Source organism: Zingiber officinale, chromosome 3A (genome assembly GCF_018446385.1).
Source record: "Zingiber officinale cultivar Zhangliang chromosome 3A, Zo_v1.1, whole genome shotgun sequence".
NCBI classification, from domain to species: Eukaryota; Viridiplantae; Streptophyta; class Magnoliopsida; order Zingiberales; family Zingiberaceae; genus Zingiber; species Zingiber officinale.
This window is the reverse complement of record NC_055990.1, coordinates 116496332-116518314: the sequence shown is the minus strand read 5'-3', so window position 1 is coordinate 116518314 and position 21983 is coordinate 116496332. Positions and strand designations below refer to the sequence as shown.

The following is a 21983-nucleotide window of genomic DNA, read 5'->3' as shown; positions in this document are numbered from 1 at the left end:
TGATGACCCTACCCTACTTGGATTTACTTGAAATCACATTCCCTGTGAAGTTTTGAGATGGGAGAAGCTATATATGATGTCAAAACTTATTTATACACCCTGGATTAGAAGTTCTTGCTCCGTGTCATTTGGCACGGAACGCTGAACCTGTTAGTACTCATATTTTATCTTAATATATTCTAGTGATTCAAAAACTTTATTGCAATTATTAAGTCTAATAGTAAGGAGAGAGTCACGCTATATTACGATAGTATTAGCTGCATTTCACTCCCCATGCTTTAAACTTATACCCCATTGTAGCACGTTTTGAGTTTATAGAAGGGGGGGGGGATAGAAACAACTTTAATATATAACTTTATATATATATATAGAAATTATTCCAGTTATTCAAAAATTGGAATTTTTTCGCTTATAGTGTATCGATTTATTTTATTCTATATATTACTCCTTTTTTTAGGGTATTTGATTTCCTCAAATTCTCATTCAATAAGAAGGTTTGAGAGGGGATGAGCTATAAATTTTAAACATCACCTTTTAAGTTAAGACAACCAACAACCACCATTTTATTTTTAAGTCAAATATGAGCCAGAGAGTAAAGATATGTTACGATATTATTAGCTGTATTTCACTCCCCATGCTGTAGACTTAAACCCCATGGTAGCACATTTTGAGTTTATAGAAGGGGGAGATAGAATCAAGTTTTTTGAAATGAAATCTATCAAGCCCACGTTGGGCCTTATATGGTCTTATATCAGACCCACGTTGGGCATGATATGGTATTATATCAGGCCTGCGTTGGGCCTGATATGGTATCATATAAGGCCTGCGTTGGGCCTGATATGGTATCATATCAGGCCCAACAGAGGCTGATTTTTTTTTCAAAACTTGCTACCACCCCTAGAGAGTTGTAAATCAGGTTTTGCTAGCACCGTTGGAGTCCTTGAAACTCCTGAATCCCACTCGAACTGAAATGAGTCCAATCAGAGGCGTCTAGGTCTATCAGTGGATTTTGACCAAACCCACTGATGGCCCTACCCTACTTGGATTTACTTGAAATTACGTTCCCTATGAAGGTTTGAGAGGGGAGGAGCTATATATGGTCTCAAAACTTATTTATACACCCTGCATTAGAAGTTCTATACAAAATGGTGCACCTCTTTCTTTCAATGATATATATATATATATATCTTATCTGAAATTATTCTAGTTATTCAAAAATTAAAATTTTTTCGCTCATAGTGCATCGATTTATTTTATTCTATATATTACTCCTTTAGTTAGGGTATTTGATTTCCTTAAATTCTCATTCAATAAGGTTTGAGAGGGGAGGAGCTATAAATTTTAAACAACACCTTTTAAGTTAGGACAACTAACAATCACAATTTTATTTTTAAGACAAATACTAAATAAAGATTAAAGGTCACGTTAGGCCTGATATGGTCTTATATCAGACCCATGTTGGGCCTGATATGGTCTCATATCAGGCTCACACTGAGCCTGATATGGTATCATATCAGGCCCAACAGAGGCTAAAATTTTGTCCAGACCACGCTACCACCACCAAAGAGCTGTACATCAGGTTTTGACAGCACCGTTGGAGACTTACAAAATATAATAGTAACATCACTTTCCACAACTATTTTTCTTACAATTCTATGTATGTACTGCATACAAAACATATGGATCAACTCCTCCAATTTACAAGTAAGTCAAGACCTAGGGGCTTGCGGCATTCTACAGGTCCTCCGATTATGGCCCAGTTGTTTGCACCTGCTGCATTTTATTTTTACCTTCCCATTATGTTTCGACTCGATCCTTGCCTTCTTTCGCCTACCCGGCTGCATAAGGCTACGGGGGCATAGAACTATAATATTGTTTACTCTCCTAGGCCAAAATTACTTGCTTCGATAGGGGTAAATACGATCCATGTATGTCGCATTCCAATTCTGTGAATGAAAATAATGTTCACAATATGGGAGTGTATCCTTGTTCCAGTGAATGATGACGACAATTGCATGTGAGCAAGGCAATCCTGAAATTTGAAATTCCCCATAGTTACAATATTTTCTCTTCAAATCAACAATGTATGAAGCACCTCATGTCTCTACTTCCATTTCAGATTGAGAGTAGGGGTGGAATTTATATCGTCTAGCTTTCTCCCTCCTTGATTCCATTTCTTTGGTAGCATGAAGTGTCAACGCAACATACCATTTCGAGACTTCCTCCCAATGGTTAAAGAACCATTGAGCTACCTTTCTTCTGGTGTTATCAATTAACCTATTTATGGGAAGTTCACGTGTCTCCTTGAACAAAGCATTTAAACTCTCTACACAATTGGTGGTTAGCATTGTGTACATTCTGCCACTAAAGTGTACATTAGCTCATCTTTAAGGGTCAATGTTCTGAAGCCACTTATGATCATCTGGATGTTTTTCAAACATGGACTGCATTATGAGATCATATTGGAGTGTTGTGTTTGCTCGAGCTCTACCCAAAATATGCCTAAACCTGACCTACTGCCAGTATCTGTTATCATATTGCAAGATATGTGGTGGCAACAGAAAGCATAATGGGCGGTAGGGTAGACTTTCCTAACTGCTGATATATTACTGCGATGTCTATCTGATGCTATGGTCATTGACTCTGGATCAACATTAAAGAATCTCTTAGTATGATCCAAAAACCACTTCCATGCAGACTCACATTCAACTTCAGCAATTCCAAAGGCTACTGGGAGGATATTGTCATTAGCATCAATTGCTGTAGCAATCAACAACACACCCGGATATTTGCCTCTTAGATGTGTGGTATCAATTCCAATCAATTTGCGAAGATAAGACCTGAATACTCTTCTACAAGCTCCAAAACCTCAAAAACAACGTTGTAACTGATTATCCCCATTCCTTTGTAGTGTCACATAGGTTTCAGGATCTCTAACTCTTAACTCACGTAGATATAGTAGAAGATCTCTATATGCTTGGTCATAATCTCCAACGACTTTCTTCATCGCTTTCTCTCGAGCTATGTATGCTTTTTCTGTATGATATGGTCACTCCAAAGCTAACTTTTATATATGCTATAATCATACTTGGCTTGTATTGTTCATTAGCAAGAAATTGCTCTTCAACAAAAGAAGCTACATAGGAGGAAGAGCATGCTTGATGATCAGCAGTTTCCTAATGGTGTCACATTGACGTTTCTTTATATATTTCATAACAATGAAGTCTACATCCCCTGGGCAACTACTCTCCATGTATACAGTTGATTGAAACAGACGACTTTTACTTTATTTTTTCGAGTGTCAACTGAGTTATATCTCATATGTTTAATCATGACATGTTTCACAAGTGCATTCTTGAACTCTTGTCGAGACGAAAAAATTTGTCCAACAAAACATTCATGCTCATCTGTTGTTTCTTCAATTGACCTTTGGAGCAATCGAGAATTTAGAATATATGGATCATCAGCTATTGGGAACTCCTCCTCTAAGTCACTGTACTCCTCTGGATCTATTTCATATTGTTTAATTTGCATATCATCAGCTAAGAATTCTTGTACATATGTATTACATTGTAAATCCTCTCCAATTCGGTTATAATACCCATCCTCCTCACTCCAAGTAGACTCAAAGTAATCACCAAGTGTTGTACAAGGATTCAGAACTTCATCTTCTTAAATACTAGCTTCTTCATTTAGATCAAATGTGAAATTACTACTTGTATTTCTATTTGTGTTAGACACACAACTATACTGCGAAGATGATAAAATATTTGTTCTAGATAATTCTCCTAATTAGCTCCATATCCAATGCTAGAATTTGTATCAAGTGCATTCCATATCTCAGAGAGAATTTCTTCAATTATATAATCGTCCCTGATAAATAAATTACAAACTAATTTAGTAAATTTGTAACTACATAATCAGTTGTTGTTGTTAATTTGTAATTTTGTATAATTCAAACCACTAGGATGGGTTGAGCGAGGAAAAGATCTATATGATGTAAAAGCAAAGTTTTAACTACAGATCACGTTGGGCCTGATATCATCGATATCAGGCCTAACTTGGGCCTGATATCATCAATATCAGACCCCTATTGGAGCAGACAATTCTTGTAAACTAGAACCACCATTGACAGAATGCGAGACCTAAATAAAAAATGATTAGCTTAATTTAACTAACAACCTCATAAACTAACAACACATTAAATGGTTGTAATCAAACAGGTTTAGATTCATAACCACGATTTTTTTCATCACCCTTTGCAACAATACTATAATTTTTTTTACCATCACTACCCTATTTTACAGTAATAAATCTATACATATATGTCTAAATCTTTAAATGTATTCTTCTATTAATTTCGCTCTTGCTAGAAGTTTATCCTTCTCGACTGACGTTCTTAACTGTAGTTGTCCTTTGGACTCCTCTTGAAACTCTTACGGCAATATCCCAAAACCCTACCTGGTCTTTTGCAATCCCGCCAACCAGCACGAGCAGGAATGACAAGCGTAGGAGGTTGATATTTCTTTCATGTTTATAACACCACACAGAGGGTGGAGGGAGAGAGACGGTGAGAGGACGTGTATCCGAACCATAAAATAATTTTCAAATTTATTTATGGTTTGGATGCTTGGAAAATGATGATTGAAAAAAATGATTGGTAGATAGCCAGGGGATAATATGAGAATTGAATTTCTTAATCTATACTTTTTGATATAAATCCAACTACGATATGTATTTTTTGATAAATATAATATCCAAAGTACGCTTTTGATAAATTACCCGTGAAATAAAAATCCAACCAGCCCCCGGGGCACGCCACTCCAGCGATCCAGGTCACTCAAATGATCGAATGATCGTCGTACGCTCGATTCGGATCTCTGTTTTTTTCCTTAACTAAAATTGAATTAAACGTTTCTAATTGTTTTGTTCCGTGCAGTTGGAGCTGTAATAATTCTACAAATCACCAGTCATGAATCGGATCAAGAAAATCCAAAAAAAAAAAAAGAGAAAGAAAAAATAAATTAAAGGAAAGATCCAACCCTCGACGGCGATCAAGCCATCGAGGCTTGCACATTCTCCATCACAATGAATTCTGTTTAATTCTGATTCTTTTATTGGCCGTTTTTGATGGCTCGATTAACGCCGACTTGCTACAATCTATAATTTCTTGTTTACTTTACTCTTCTTTCGGTGGATGCTGTACTTCCCTTCCCGTTTCCGAGTTATTTTGAGGTCGTCAATCCCGCGAGATGAGTTTCTGATCTAGAATCTGCTGGAGGACGACTTGCGGAGGTTACAACTGGAAAAGGTAGCATTTTGATAGGGGTTGTCTCATTATTTTGGATCTTTTAGTTGGTCTTATATTTACGCCTCTCACTTTTTCTTGTCTTTTCTTTTGTGAGGAGAATACAGGGCAGCACCCCCCTTGGATTCAGAAATGATTTAGGGCTTTCTCTTGCAGTTTTCACTGTTTTGGATTCGTCTTCTCCTTGTCGCCGTCAATTCGGTTAGGCGTAAGGCTATTGGTGGTGAGAGGAAGACCGGATTGCTTGAGTCGTGGATCCTCTCATCATACATCGGAAGGATGTATCAATCTCCAGGATCCTCTAAGCAACCTTGTAGGCTCATTGCGGTCTTATGTGGGAAGTTTGCCGACGGGCAGGAGGGAAAGTGTCAGCGTCTTTACCGGTTTCCTGAACTTGTTTCAACAGGGCGAATTGAGGTTTGTACTGCTGTTCAATTTTGCGAAACCTTGTTGTTCGAGTGCTCTTTTTATTTTCCTACTGATTTAGCTCGTACAATGCAGATCCATACACTCGTTAATCCGACGCCAGAAAGTTTTCGTGAAGCTCAGAAATCATTGGAACCAAATATCCTGTTCTTCCAGGGGCAGCAACTTGAGAATGAGGAAGAAATCGGGAATCTTGTTTGGGCAGACGTTGATGTTTCAGAGCCTGACATGTTCACTTCCCTCATTGCTCCTCCACCCACAATTGTAAGTAGTTATTGTAACATCAGAACTTATGCACGTTTTGTCTACATGTTTGATTTTTTTTTAAGGGTTTAAGATGCAGTTTGTTTAGGTTCCTGCCTGGAGTCGTTCTACTTCAGTGTTGACCTTTTGGGGTGCTAACCCAATCCTTCTTTATCTTTTGTTCTGCCCTTTAGGTGCTTCTACTTCTTCCCTATTGGGATACAATCAAAGTTCCACATTGAAAAGATATGGAGAATATCATGTGTTTAAAAGGATGTATGATATCTCCGTTGGCATGAAACATTTTGCGTAGAACCCAAGAATAAAGCCACGAGGGTGAACAATATCATGCTATTGTGGAGATATATGAACATTCTTTGGGCACAACAAATGATATTAGAGCCATAGTCCAGACCAGATGTCATGTGAGTGGCCTTGAACGAAGTTGCGAGAGGTCCGGAGGTCGGGTGACCGGATGCTCGTGGGGAAGTGACTAGATGTTCGCGAGGAGGCCTAGACTACGAGAGTAATGATGGTCCTTCATTTAAGGGGAGGATTGTTGGGATACAATCAAAGTCCCAAATTGAAATGATATGGAAAAGATCATGGGTTTAAAAGGATATATGATATCTTCATTGACATGAGACCTTTTGGGTAGAGTCTAAGAGCAAAGCTACGAGGGAGGGTTTAGACTCAAAGTGGATAATATCATGTCACTGTGAAAATATGTGAATATCCTTCGGTCGCAACATTCCCTTTATTCTTGCATCTTCTTCTTGTTCTCCTTCTCCCTATGTTTTATCTTTCATCTTGTATTTTGTGCGATGACTCCTTTCCTTTGTTTGTGCATAGCCTTCTAGCCAAATGGAGTTTGCTTTGTGTTGTCACTGCTGCTCTTTACCGATAGGCCTTGGTATGTTGTATATTCGGTCATAGATCGAGCATGATGCAACTTTGAGAAGCACCTAAGACTGTCTCATTATATATCACATATTAGTATAGGGCATATGCCCATGTCTTGACAATGACTCAGAATGCTACATGACTTAGTATTTTGACATGGAGTGAGATCTAAATCATTGCATATTAGCAAACCTGAACTTGAAGGATTCTTTTATACGCCTCTTACAAATTTTCAAATACTTGTGCAACTGCAACATTAACAAAAAGAGTGCAATTTTGTAGGGTTATGCTAGTTATTTTCTCATTATTTCTTGGATCATATTGGAAGGGCGTTGATTTTATTGTCTACTTATGTAGTATTCTCTTTCTCATCAATGAGTTTAATCACCTGCAAATATGAATCTACAATGTTAAACATGCCAATTTCTATCACTGGACATACTTTATTTTCACTGCTAAATTTTGGTGTAATCGTGGGGACTGTTAACTTTGTGGCATTGCTAATTGTAGGATTTGTCAAATAGTTCTATTGAATGGTTGATCTGAACTCATATAACAAAACCTGCATCAAAGATATGGATTTTCAGTATTAAGATTGCAAATGATGCATAATTCATTCTAACAAAACTACTATGAATTCTAAAATGTCCTATCAACCATATTTCATTCTTGCGGTTTAGTTATGTTGAGGGCAGTTTAGATCTTCAAATACCTTAAAATGTTCATTTTTTGTAATATTTTTATGAAATCTTTTGATATTTCTTAGTTTCTTACCTATGGAGTTTTACAAATTATAGTACGTTTATGTTGTTATGCACTCAAAGGCAGAACCTGGAAAGCCCCTTGCGTTCTGATGTATCCTATTGAATGTCTGATATTTCTTTGGACCATCCATTATTTGGCCTCTACCATTCAAATAAGGAGGATCAATATCCAAGTTTTGTTGTATCCATTAAATGAGAAGTTCTATGGGTGCCTAATATACGTGTAGATAAAGAAACCCAATTTACTTTTGAGAGATTTATTATTGATTTTTTTTTAAAGTCTGCAAGATGTTCATTTTATTGATGATAGGATCTGTTTATCCCACTTTATCTCTTTTCCTTGCAATAGAGACCATAATTATTTTACACCATATGTGCTTGTCATTAATTTTATATTAAATTTATCCTCCACATTTTATTGTTTTATTTTCAATTATGGACACAGGTTTATCTGGAGGTTCCTGATGGGGAAAAGATAGCACAAGCACTTTACTTTAAGGTGGAGGGAGTTCCATAGCTCTACACTGAATGCCTTCTATTATCAATTTGGAAAGCTAGAATTTATGTTTCTATATCCATACTTTGGACTACCCTTGTTATTTTACTTTCGCTCATCAAAATTGGATCCCATGTTATTTTCATGCAGATAAATGATTGATTCATTCACTCTTGTTTGTCAGGGGATTCCATATGTAATGTACTGGAAGAACGAGTTCTCATCTTATGCAGCTTCTCATTTTCACCAATCGCTACTTTCAGTAGTGCAGAGGTACTTTTCTGTGCTTCCAGTTTTCTTTTTTTACTTTGACTAGTGAAAGTTCTTTTGACCTTAAGGAACTAAATTTACTAAAGTCTTATTCTTGGGTTTCTGCTGTGCAGTTCATGTTGCCATGCGTGGGATGCTTTTCAACTTGCCCATGCATCTTTACGGCTCTTTCGCGAAAGGAACAATTTAGTTTTGCATGCTAGTGCTCAAAATTGTAGCAATAAATTTGAACCATATTTACTGGGTGACGCCCCTAAAATAAATGCTATAATTCCTGAAAGTCTTCTAGAGGATGGAGAAGATTTGTCTTCTGATACCCTTCCTGTGACAAAAATTTATGATGATGATGTGGATGTGAGGTTTCTTGTTTGTGGATCACCTTGCACATTGGTGAGCTGGTAACTTATCTGTTGCAGTAGTTCCTATTGCCTGTTCAACTATCTATATGACTGCACTGTTTTCCAGGAAGCATGCCTGTTGGGTTCTTTGGAAGATGGACTTAACGCCCTATTAAACATTGAAGTAAGCATCATGAATCAATGTTTTCTTGTAATTCTTATCTGCCAAGTTTATATGTTTTAAATTTTTTGAAGGTGGAGAACCTGACTATATGTTACTGATATGAATATGCACAAGGGTATGATTATATATTATAGTTGTGTTGGCTAAACAATCACTCGGACTAGACTATGTCATTGCTGTCAAAATGAATAGTCTGATGCCCTTTTTCTTCAATTGAGTTCTCAAATAAATTTCTGTTTGTTCCTTCTAGATGTGGTGAATCCAACTGAGCAACAATGCCCTGATATACATTTTGTATGTTTTATAAGTTGATGGCAAAGTTGATAAAGCTTCCTGCAAGGATAAAAAAATCTGGTAGTGATGATCTTTAGGGAGGATCCTGGCTAGCCAGATACGGAAAATGGCATTGAGAAAGGTTGGCCATAGATTCGGCATCTGACCTACACAATTCTCATGTGGAATCCAAATTTGTACAATGTATAATGTGGAAGTATGGTGTAGGACCTGTTGCATAGATAGGCTATCTAATATTTTTTTCCTTCATTTGATGCAAGAGCTAAACAAAGAGCAATATGTCAAGATACCTAGTGATTGTTCAAGAATTTGTACATAGAAGACAATTGTGACGAGTGTATCAACTATCACCAAGTTATTATGTCTCCAAACTGTGCTATTCCAAGGAATTCAGTACTTGGGGCAGTTTGATTCTGCCTGAGCTTGATGAGCAGGCAATCAGAATGCTCAAAAGTTGCTGATTTTTTTTCCTAAAAGTAATCATTGAGCACACATTTGCTTGCCCGTGAGTCAAGATGACAACAACAAAATATACAGAGTGATTTACTGAACCATTTGACAAACAAGAGGAGTTGACGCAATAGGAAAGGAGATTTGTATGTTGAAGTTTTACATATCATGTTTAAGTTCCATCCTTCTTTTGAGGATAAATGTCAAATTTTACCCTTGATATATGATGTGCCAAATTCTTTAAGGAGAAACACATTAGTTCACCCAAACACGGTTCTAGTAATACATTGTATATGTGTTACTAAACTTGACATCCATCATTTATATTTGTCAGTTCTTATTTCACTTAGACTAATTTTAGATGGAATTTTATTGCAATACAAATTTATTGACACTAAAAGTGAGTATACACAACAAGTACACTTCAAGATCTTTTCCTTTCTTAAAGTGCTTCCATCTAATTAATGACATTTGGGGGAAAAGGTTTGCTCAATTCTTTTTTAGTTCTTCAAGATCTTAACATTTTCATAAATATTTTCTTTGTTTTACTCCGTTGTCATAGTTGTCAACTGCAAATATTTGTGTCGAATTGTAAACAGTTGTGTACGGAAACAAACAACTATGCACAGAGTAGGAAATCCTTAAAATTAAGGGGGTTTAGTTAGAAAGATATCTTATATTTAGGAATAAGTTAGTTTTTTATTCTCTCTCATAGTTTCCTATTTTATCTATTATAGTTTTGTATATATACTGTGTATTCCCATTTCTGAGTGAAAAAAAAGAGAAATCAATTTTTCCACATGGTATCAGAGCCCTAACCTTCATTGCTAATTCTTTTTTTTTTTCACTGCCTTTCTTCATCATGGTTAATTCTCAAACAATCGTTTCCTGCAATCCTAGTTAATCTATTGTGTCCGATGACTGCAGTTCAATCCAAAAAATTGGCGATCTGCAGAATATTTAGGCCTGAAATGGTTTTAGGTTGTCCGTACTTACCTCAAGGACAAAGGGAAACTTAGCCATATCCTTAGGACGGGACCTGCCACGATTAATCCAGCCTTTAAGGCATGGAATGAAGAAGACTCTATGATAGGTCTTTGTTATGGAATTCCATGGAACTATCCATCAGTAATACATGTATGTTTCTTACTACTTTAACGAAATTTAGGAATGTCGCACTTACTCAAAAGTAGGGCTGAGCATTCGATTAAAACCGAACCGAACAAATCGAAAACCGAATAAACTAATTTTTTTTTGAACCAACTGAATTAACCGAATTTTCCTAAAAAACCGAACCGATAAAATATCAGTTAATTCGGTTTTCGACCGAATTAACCAAAATTTTAAAACCTTATTTGGTTTTAAATAAAAAAACAAGATTTTGTATAATTAATTATATTTTTAAATAAAAAATAATCAAATTAATATTCTTATTCGGTCTTTCGGTTTAACCGAATTATGAAATTTGAAATTGAATCGATTTTTTTTTTAAAACCGAATTAACCGAACCGAATTTCTAAATTCAGTCGGTTCAAGTTAATTTGGTTTTACCAAATTTTTGCCCCTACTCCAAACCTCGTAATGCTCTCTAAGTTTATGAACTCAAAGTCAAAGTTGGTGCTACTAAGAAGGGAGATAAAATAGTCATATGCCACTGTTTTGCAAAATCTATGGCAAGAACTGAATTACTACCAAGTAATTGAGATGAAATGTGTTGCAGATGATGATGTTTTTATGAATTTTATTGAAAAGGATCGTGTATATGAATTTTTGGTTGGCTTAAATTTTGAATTTAATCAAGTCCAAACCAAATCACTGGCAAAGACTGGATACCATCACTAGTAGAGACAATCTCCCTACTCTAGGCTGAGGAAAGCCGACGAAGTGTGATACTTGAGCCCCAACCCATGATTGGATCAGCCCTTGTTGGCAAAATTGATTCGCAGGAGAAAGATGAGGGTGGTTTGCCTCCGGTTAAAGACAATAAAGCCCATCTTTGGTGCAACTACTATAAGAAACCGCACCACACCAAAGAGACATGTTGGAAACTACTTAGTAGACCACCAAGCCGAGAATGCACAGATCTCAGGTCCCATTTTGAATATAGCCCAATCCTAGGCGGATTCAATAATATAGAAATTGAGAAACTTCGAGGATTGTTGGGTACTCTTGATAAACCGTTTGGCGCATGCTCTTTGACTCTCTCAGGTATCCCTTCACTAAGGCTAGATCCTTTGGTCCAGGATCTTCTGGATCAAGGGAGACCCTGCATGTTCATTAGTGGGGTGAGTTGGGTCCAATCTATCCCACTAATGAATGGACAGGGTCCAGAACTGGTCCAGGGATTCGGGACTAGAGGATCCCTATCCCCCTTCACTCCCATTTTGCATGAATACCTCAAACAGTTTCTTTGATAACTCATGGATATTACACTCCAGTACCACTAACCACATGATTCCCAATTCTCAATTTTTCCACACTTATAATCCTAGCTCAAGTAACAAAAAATTTGTAGTAGCTAATGGATCTTTAGCTATTGTTTGCTGGTTTTGGAGATGTTCACCTTACCCCTAGCTTTATCCTTAAAAATGTCTTCCATGTACTAAAACTATTTGCTATCTTTATTTCCATTAAAAAAATTAACCATTGAACTTTACTGTCATGCCATTTTTTCCCCTTATTGTTTTTTTCAAGATGAGGACTCGGGAGGAGGATTGGACTTACTAAGGAACATAACGGTCTTTACTTCCTTGAATCTACTAAGAAGATTAGGAATAATTTGCTTTATCATTTCACAGTTCTTCCAATAAAGACAACATTTGGTTTTATCACAAACGTCTTAGTCATCCCCCTTTAGGGTTTTAAAAATCATGTTTCCTCATTTTTTTTCAAGGATCGGATGTTTTTTAGTTTCAATGTGATATTTGTGAATTACCCTTTCCTATTAGCAATAAAAGAAGTTCTACTCTCTTTCATTTGATTCACAGTGACATATGAGGTCCTTCTAATATTCCTGTTTCGAGGACTTGATGGTTTGCCTCCTTAATTACTTATTGCACTCAGGTTACATGGTTGTTTATCCTCAAACAAAAATCTAATGGCAACATTGTATTCCTAATTTCCACTTAATGATTCAAAATCAATTTGGAGTGAAAATCAAAAGCTTTAGGATTGACAATGCTAGAGATTACTTCAACCAAATCTTGTCTCCCTATTTCCAATTCTAGGAGATTATTCATGACTCGTCTTGTGTTTATATACCCCAACAAAATGGAATAGCAAAAAGGAAAATTGACATTTACTCAACACTACTCGTGTCATTCTCTTCCTCAACAATGCCCCTAAATCCTTTTAGGGAGAGGTCCTTAATGTCACATACATGATTAACAGACTTTCCTTACGTGCCTTAGACAACAAGAGCCCATGCAACTTCTCAACAATTTCTATCGTCTGAACCGCGAATGGGCTTTCTCCTATGATTTTTAGGTGCACTATCTTCGTCCATATCCACGGTTGACTACGAGGTAAACTAGACCCTCGTGCTATCAAATGTGTGTTCCTTGGATACTCATCCACTCAAAAAGGATACAAGTGTTACCACCCTTCATCTCAAAAGTTTTACACCTCGGCCGATGTTACCTTCTTCAAACATACCCTGTTCTTCTCCAAGTCCTATCCTCAGGGGGAGATTTCAATGATAGAAGATAACACTTGTGCGTCATTTAAACCCATTAACGCCCTCGATCTTTCTCCTACTCAAATTCGTACCGAATCACCTTCTATTCCTATTCCATCTAGTGAGTAACCTCTATCTTCCTTTCTATCAAGTGTCCCTTGTGATACTCCAAGGATTCCTCAAGTGTATTCGAGGAGAAAGGTTGCACTAGAAGTGATATAGGTCCAAGAACCTAATCCACAAACCTCCCATCTGATCCATCTTTACAATCTACCACCTATTGAACTAACATACAGCCTTAACCTTCCCATTGATATTAGAAAAGGTAACAGAGAATGCACCAAACACCCTCTCTACCCTCTATCTCACTTTGTTTCTCTTAAACATCGATCACCAACTCACAAAAAATTCATTGTGAGTCTAAATACCATGACTGTTCCTAACATTGTTTCTGAGGCATTGTCAAAAAGGGAATGGAGGGATGCCATGAGGGAGGAAATGGATGTATTAGAAAAGAATAAGACATGGGAGGTTATTGATAAACTAAAGGGGAAGAACATTATTGATTGTAAGTGGATTTTCACACTAAAATACAAAGCAGATGGATCCCTTGAGAGATATAAAGTTAGGTTGGTGGCAAAAGGATATACTCAAACTTATGGGGTAGATTATTAAGAGACCTTTGCTTTAGTTGTAAAAATGAATATTGTTAGAGTTCTACTATCTTTGGCTACACACTTTAAACAACTCCTACAATATTATGTGAAGAATGCATTTCACCATGGAGATTTAGAAATTTACATGAACATCCCAAGGGGGGATATTGGAACATCCCAAGGGGGGATATTGGTTATATAGTATGTAAATTGAGGAAGGATCTTTATGATCTAAAAGTAGGGCATGGTTCGGAAGATTTGCAAAATTCATGAAGAAGTTTGTGTATAAACAAAGCTAAGGGGGCCATGCTCTCTTCATTAAGCACTCAACTGCAAGGAAGGCGACTGCTCTTCTAGTCTATGTAGACATCATTGTAACTAGAAATGATGAAATGGAAAAACATGAGCTAAAGCAAAAATTAGTGGAGGAGTTTGAAATAAAGGAATTGGGCAAGCTAAAGTACTTCCTTGATATTGAGGTAGCATATTCTACCAAAGGAATTTTTATTTCTTAGCAAAAATATGTGATTGATCTATTAGCTGAAATAAGAAAAATTGGGTGTAAGCCGAATTCTAGTCCAATGGATTCAAATCACAAGATAGGAGAAGCTAAGAAAGAACCCATTGTTGACAAAAGGATGTATTAAAGGTTGGTTGGTAGACATATATACCTTGCTCACACTTGGCCCTACATAGCATATTCTGTGTGTAATCAGCCAATTTATGCGTGATCCAAGAGAATCTCACCTTCAAGCTTCTTACAGGGTATTGCATTACTTGAAAGGCACTCCGGGAAATAAAATCTTGTTCAAGAAAAGTGAGACTAGCTTTAGAAGCCTTCACAAATACAGACTATGCAGGTTCTCTAGTGGATAGAAGATCAATTACAGGATATTGTTCTCTCCTTAGCGGTAATCCGATGGCATGGTGGAGCAGGAAGCAAAATGTGGTGGGAAGATCATCTACAGAATAAGAATTTAGGGTCATTACTCAAAGATTATGTGAACTACTTTGGTTGAAGATTATTCTGGTTGATTTGAAAAATTATATGGGAATGTCCCATGAAACTCTATTATGATAATAATTCAGCTATCAATATTGCTCATAATCCTATTCAACATGATAGGACTAAGTATATTGAAATTGATAGACTTTTCATCAAAGAAAAATTGGAGGAAGGATTAGTGTGTATGTCATATGTTCCTTCGGAACTACAATTGGTTGATATGTTAAATAGGGACTGGACACTTCAAGGATTGATGATCTTATAGTCAAGCTAGGAATGGAAAGCATCTATTCCTTAGCTTGAGGGGTACAAAGAAAGAAATAAATAACTGTGTACACAGTAGGAAATCCCTTAAATTAAGGGGGTTTAGTTAGAAAGATATCTTATATTTAAGAATAAGTAAGTTTCCTATTCTCTCTTCTAGTTTCCTATTTTTTCTATTGTAATGTGTATAATACTTTTTATTCCTATTTCCGAGGGGAAAAAAAAAAGAAATCAAATTTTCCATAGGGACTTAAGTCATATGTTCTTGAAATAAAAGATTCTTCATATGTGAGATGCCTTGCTTTGAGTTGTGACAATAGAGAGCTCAAATGGATGTGTGTTCTAGATCGTAAGTGGAATTGTCTTGCAGGCGTAAAGAAGTTTATAAATACTATGATTGAGATTGGAATGGTTTTTACGAGGAATTCCATCACATTGCATCTCAAGTGTTCTATATTTTGGAATCATAAGTTCACTATTGCAACCTATCTCATATTGTTTTATTTCTTGACTCAGATTCGTGGGAGCAAACTTCACAATCGAATCAGGTATTGATAGCACATAGCTTCAACTCTATGAATTTAATTTATATGCATTTTTTTGGTACTGAAATCTGACCTTGGTGAGCATTAAGGTTTCTCAAATAGGAATCATTTGAGTTCTTGTGAATTAATTTATTGCATGAACTTCTTCTTGAGATGGTGTATACAATAACACGTAATAGAGGGAACAAAGAGGGAAAATAAGAACACTTGAAGGTTGATTTTAAAGCGAAGATGAATTGCTTTGCATGATCCTTTGCAACATATTGCAAACTGAGACCACAGGAATGTTTTCTTCAAAAAAGAAAGAGTACACGAAGACAACTTATTGTTAAGGTCTTCACTAGTTTAGGTTGCGCCATGGTTTAAAATCTCGTATTGTACTTGGTAGCATAGTCGAAATGTATTATTTTGATAAATTATCAAATTTTAATAGTAATCAATATAGCTAATCTCTCACGTGCGCTTTTGTCTATCATGTCAATGAAAAATTGTGTCGTGTTGTCTGTTTATGTGGCTTGGTTTGTTATGGCACATTTCAAGAAAAATGGAAATGATGTTTGTTATCTTTTATAACTTATATCGGCACAATACCATTAAAATTGTACTAATCTAACCAGGGATAAAAATTCTAGCATGGAATGATAACCTTTTTCTTAGCTATGTAACTGAAAATGAGGAAGAATGCCAGTGAGTGTCATTGAAAGTGGAAAGAGGAATAGGAAGATGTGTCCCATAGAGATGCTCATGCTGAAATCACTAGGAGGCAGGCCATGTTGTTGGTTGTGGAGGATCCATGTATTTTGCATCCTTGATGGTTGCCCTTTATGCATGGAGGAAGACGAGAGATAGATAGAGATCATAGAGGATGTGAGAATGGGAATTTGCAACCTCCCCTTAAAGGGAAAACACTAGATATGCCTAGCCCTGAAGTGTCTTGATACCATTTGGAATTTTGGGGATAGGAAATATTGGATTGTTCCATGATAAAGGATAATTATATGTATTTATGGATTCAACCTAAAAACTCTAAATGTTAAACCTTAAGTACCCATGTGGGACTAAACCCACTTGACCCACAATATCTATACTATTAACAATGAGAATTTAGTACCCATGTGGGACTAAACTCACTTGATCCACAATACCTATTCTATTAACAATGAGATTTTTTTTTTAAAAAAAAATTATTTCTAATTGTCTATTTTTCTTTCTCTCTCTCTCTATGTCGAATGGGATAATCTCCTTTAAGATTGGCAATTTCAGTAAACCTATTTCTGAATTTTAGTTTATCATTAAATCTTACATCTGACAGAATTTTGATTTCTCTCAATCTCAGTTAACATTTGCTCGATATCATGTCGTTCTAAGGGATAAAGTTCAATCCCAATAATATGCCTTATTACTTAACTCTTTAGCAGATTGTAATGGATGGGGTATGATCTTAGTTTAACATCTGCACCACTTAGCATCAAAGTTGCATCGACTTGGGTCCATCTTTAGGGATTTGGCTTCTGATCTGCGAAGTTCTCACTCATCTTTTCATATCATTGTTCAATAAAGTATAATTTCTTCTTTCCCAACTTAATATAGATTCATTTCATGCTTTGAGGAGTCTCAGGTGTTTTCCTAGAGCTAAATTATTACCTGAAAATTCTTTTTATTTCCCAAATTGTTTCACTATGAGTTTTATGGCTTTCTATCTTGTATATACTTTTATGACATTAAATTAATTAATAGTTGCAAACATATATCTGAGTGTATCATTGACTGTTAAGGCCTGTGTGAGACAAATTCTTGAGCATAGGACTGGTTGTGTTCCTTGTGCTAAGTGGAGCTTGCTTTGTCATGTTTCCCCATTATTTAAGTCTTTTGCTAATTATTCTTTGACTGTTTGATGATCATAATGTTTCAGTGCTGCGCCGCCTCCTCTGCAAGTTGGCTCACTTTCTCGTGGTGTTGTTACCATGCGATGTGATCTTGTGACTAGTAGTTCGGCACACATATCACTCCTTGTGTCAGGCAGTGCACAAACCTGTTTTGATGATCAGGTAAAACCTTAGATTGTTGTACTTTATGTGAATTGGCTAAACTACTGTCCTTAAATTGTTTTCTACTTATCTGCAGCTACTGGAAAGTCATATTAAAAGTGAACTTATTGAAAAGAATCAGCTAGTTCATTCTCTTCCAGATTTTCACAAAAGCAAGCCCCATCTGACAGAGCCTCTGCCTTCTAAATCTGTTGCTTGTGGAGCTTCTGTTTTTGAAGTTTGTATGAAAATTCCGTCCTGGGCTGCTCAGGTTCATTGCTTTTTGAAGTAGGACAATTGCAGAAGTTATTACTTTCACTTTTTTTTTGTCTCTTTTGAAGAAGTTGAGCAAGGGAAAAAAGTTATATACATAATTATCATACTTCTGGCTACACAATCTATGTGCTTCAACATGACAAAGCTGCGTGGTGAGCACAAAGTGAATTATTCTTTTGCCTTTTACTAAAGAAGTGTCACTAGACTCAGTGGCATTAGTTGAGGACCTTGCCCTTTTTCACAATCTAAAAGCCATAGCTATTTTAAATGATGGGATGAAAGATTTTGAACATTTAACTTCGAACTACTGCAACCAATTATTTGATATAAGAACATTATCTTTGGATGCCTGATAAAGATGTGATGCAGGTTTTGAAGCAGCTGGCTTCGGATGTAGCCCACCGTAGCTTGGTAACTCTTGGCATTGCATGCATACAGGGTGTACCAGTTGCGTCATTTGAGAATGAAGATGCTGATCGTCTTCTATTCTTTTGGCAGCAGCAAAAAAAGGAATGCCACATCTATGAATTCTTTCCTCCTCTACCTGCTCTTTCATCTCCTTCAAGGAAACGAAGGTCCAGGCCTTCAGAAACTAAACTGGATACCTGTAACCATATCATGGAAACAGATGGGTCATATTTTCTGAAACATGATAGGGATGCCTTAGAAGATGTTGGCTCATGGGATGGGATTCCTAGCCCTTATAAAAGATTTAGGATTGCTACAATGAAGCCCATTCCACATTTTCGCCGATACCAAATGTTGCCTTTTTCAGTTGGCAAGGATGTGAATGATGGAAGCCATGCAAAAGTTAAGCTGCAAATTTTACCTTCCACAAAGTGTAATAGTATTCATGCTCCTTTGATGCACAGAAAATCTATATCAAATTCTTTTCGTAAGCAACAAAGTGTAACTCTAAATCCTTTGCCATTGAAGAAACATGGATGTCGGAGATCTCCAATTCAAGATTGTTCTGAAGTGGGTTTCTGATCCTCTGTGAGTTTGAATAATGTAGTTTATCTTTTGTCTTACCTTGTTTCCATGTGTTTTGTAACTAGGAGGAATTCCTCGAGGATGTCATGCAATTTCTAAGCCACAGAGGGCATAGTCGGCTTGTCCCACAAGGAGGAATTTCTGAGTTTCCTGATGTTGTACTCAATGCAAAACGTCTAGATCTGTTCAACTTGTATAAGGAGGTTACATATATTTTAAATCTTTCGGAGGAACTGTAGAATATTTTGGTGTTTATTATATGCTAATTTTCAAACCAAAATTTCGATACATGTACATATTACCATGCAGGTAGTTTCAAGGGGAGGTTTTTATGTTGGGAATGGCATAAACTGGAAAGGACAAGTTTTCTCAAAGATGCGAAACTATACAATTTCTAATAAAATGACTGTGAGTTCTTATTTTCATATGATTTTGCAATTTCTGTTTCTAGTCTATGACATAATGCTCTAGAACTTTTGTTTCTACCACAGTTCTATCTTTAACATGTGTCCAGTACTTTTTGACTCTATTGGAAAATTATATTTCCCTAAATTAGGTAGCTCATTTCAGTATTTTTGTATCAAGGCTGTCTCTGTTTACCAGTGTATTCCCTTTGTAACTCGTCGACTTGAATGGCATGAATAAGACTTCGGGAGCTGTGTTTAAATTCTTCATACAATCCAGGGTGCTGGCAATACATTAAAAAGACATTATGAAACATATCTCTTGGAATATGAGCTAGCACATGACGATGTTGATGGAGAGTGTTGCTTATTGTGTCACAGGTATGCTTTGCTTATTTTGTTTCTCAACTCCATTATGCAAAATTCTGAGATTGGTATTCTTATTCTTCTGCAGTAGCACTCCTGGTGACTGGGTGAATTGCGGCTTATGCGGGGAGTGGGCACATTTTGGTTGTGATAGACGACTAGGTCTTGCTACTTTTAAGGTACTTTGATCCTTTCATAACTATTCAAGTTATTAGAGGCTATTACCGTGAAAATCAGAAATCATTTTTATCCTGTGATTGATTACGGTTATTTTGATATCTTTGCTCAAAATTTGTCACCAATAGAACAGTGGTACGACTCTGATTCGCACATTCGTCAACTTCTGTGACAGGATTACGCAAAGACAGATGGCTTGGAGTACATTTGTCCCAACTGTAGTCTTACGAACACTAAGAAGAAATCCCAAAATCATGTGAATGGAGGTTCCAGTACTGCTGCTCTTTCAGAGCATACATGATTATTTCTTTCTTTTTTTCATTTTGCACAAAGAATGGCCCAAGCTTACACTCCCTCTCAGAGTGTTAGGTCCTGTTGTTTACTAGACTTTATGCTTTATTTTATTTGGAGGTGTGGATTGAGGAAGAAAAGAAATCAAAGGTGGGAAAAATCTAGTTTTTGGAAGGGAAAATAAGGGGAAAGGAAGAGAAAAAGAAAGAGACGAAAAATAAAGAGCAATGATATGCTCAAGGAAAAAAATTCAAGGAAAAGTTCAAGGATAGACACATAAAGTCATGACCCACCATTTCACTTTTTGTGGGCCTCATCACTTTATGTGTCTATCCGTGAGTTTTTCCTTAAGTTTTTTTCCTTGAGCATATTATTTTTCGAAAAAAAATAAGCTAACCTTGTGTAACCTGGTGACCGCAAGAATAGTCGTTGGTGGTCATGAAGTTGCTTGAAGTTGCTCGTGGCTACGTGGGAGAGATTTGGCATAAGCTTTTTTTTAACTAGGAAGGAAGAAAAATTTGTTCTACTAGATTGTGATGGACAAATGAAATTTAAAAAATAGTCCATGATTCTTAAATTAATTCATTTTATTTTACTATAGTTAAATAAAATAAATGGTAAGCAATTTATCTTTTCTTATGAAATAAATAGTAAAAAAAAATTTTTGGAAATTTTTTCAAAGTTTTTATTTTAACTCTTAGTTGGGTTAGTTTTTAGATTTTAAAATTTTGAATATGGTCAAGAATATATTTGGTGTTGTTGTTGGATGAATATGAATTTCATCATTAGAGTTTATGTTAAATTTATTTAAAGTTATATAAATTTTAAAAACTCAAAATAACATGTGTAGGATGTGAAATCAAAGTCGTAGGGCATGATGTGATTCAAAAAGCTTCTAAGAGTATATTTGTTTTGATTTGGATATATTTAAAAGTTTTGATCTAAATTCATTAATGATACCACTAATAAGTTTTGATAAAATTCACTGGTACAAATTAAAATTATTATATTCTTGATACATTCCATTTTTAATGCTTGAGGTAAGTGTGCAAAAAAAAAAGAGGGAATATTTTTTAAAAGAGATATGTGATTTGATATGATATGTGTTTGGATATTAATAAAAGTTAAATATATAATTTTGTATAATGCAAAAAGAACCCTATATATTCTTTAATGCAATATTGGTTTTCTCATTTAGAAAAGCCTATTACATATATATATATATATATATAAGCGAGAAAGTTTAACTAATTAAGATTAATATTCATGACTATCTATGGGGATGTTCTGAAGTGATCTGGACACTGCATACAGATAGTCACTCAGTTGTCGACATAAGCAGATATGTAAAGTATATATATCGTGTTGATGTCCTGTGTAGGCGGATATGTAAGAGATATATATATTGTGCTGATGTCCTGTGTGTCGCAGAGTGCGCACATGACATCAATAGTATTTTTTTATTTTTTATTATTTTTATAATTTTAAATTAAAAAAATAACATTTCCTTATATAACTCCCAATACATTAATATATCCCGAAAACATATTACTATATTATGTAAATACTTAAAATTTTTCGTTTTTAATTTTTCATTTAACTAAATACAATAAACCAATTGGAAAA

At 35.8% G+C, this 21983-nt stretch overlaps 1 protein-coding gene across 7 annotated transcripts; it reads left to right on the top strand.

The window, feature by feature from the left end:
• Positions 1 to 4792: 4792 nt before the first annotated feature.
• On the top strand, positions 4793 to 20560 carry LOC122052322 (AT-rich interactive domain-containing protein 4-like). Of its 7 annotated transcripts, none has more exons than XM_042613799.1 (18): positions 4799 to 4861; positions 4940 to 5311; positions 5416 to 5725; positions 5810 to 5998; positions 8090 to 8143; positions 8325 to 8413; positions 8524 to 8800; positions 8876 to 8932; positions 15795 to 15826; positions 17736 to 17871; positions 17948 to 18121; positions 18496 to 18537; positions 18628 to 19104; positions 19185 to 19322; positions 19429 to 19527; positions 19804 to 19904; positions 19978 to 20068; positions 20242 to 20560. In XM_042613799.1, the coding sequence occupies exons 3-18, from the start codon at positions 5588 to 5590 to the stop codon at positions 20365 to 20367; spliced, it is 2220 nt and encodes a 739-aa protein (XP_042469733.1). In that variant the 5' UTR covers positions 4799 to 4861; positions 4940 to 5311; positions 5416 to 5587; the 3' UTR covers positions 20368 to 20560. The 7 variants fall into 7 exon arrangements, with proteins under 7 accessions (XP_042469734.1, XP_042469735.1, XP_042469733.1 ...); XM_042613798.1 differs by having other exon boundaries at positions 18625 to 19104; XM_042613795.1 differs by having other exon boundaries at positions 18496 to 19104.
• The last annotated feature ends 1423 nt before the right edge of the window (positions 20561 to 21983 follow it).

Bases quoted from the DNA above. Each gene is read 5' to 3' on its own strand.
- LOC122052322 (XM_042613795.1), top strand. From the start codon at position 5,588: ATGTATCAATCTCCAGGATCCTCTAAGCAACCTTGTAGGCTCATTGCG. The intron at 5,999-8,089 runs GTAAGTAGTTAT...TTATGGACACAG, and splicing joins TTGCTCCTCCACCCACAATT to GTTTATCTGGAGGTTCCTGA. The intron at 18,122-18,495 runs GTTCATTGCTTT...GATGTGATGCAG, and splicing joins TTCCGTCCTGGGCTGCTCAG to GTTTTGAAGCAGCTGGCTTC.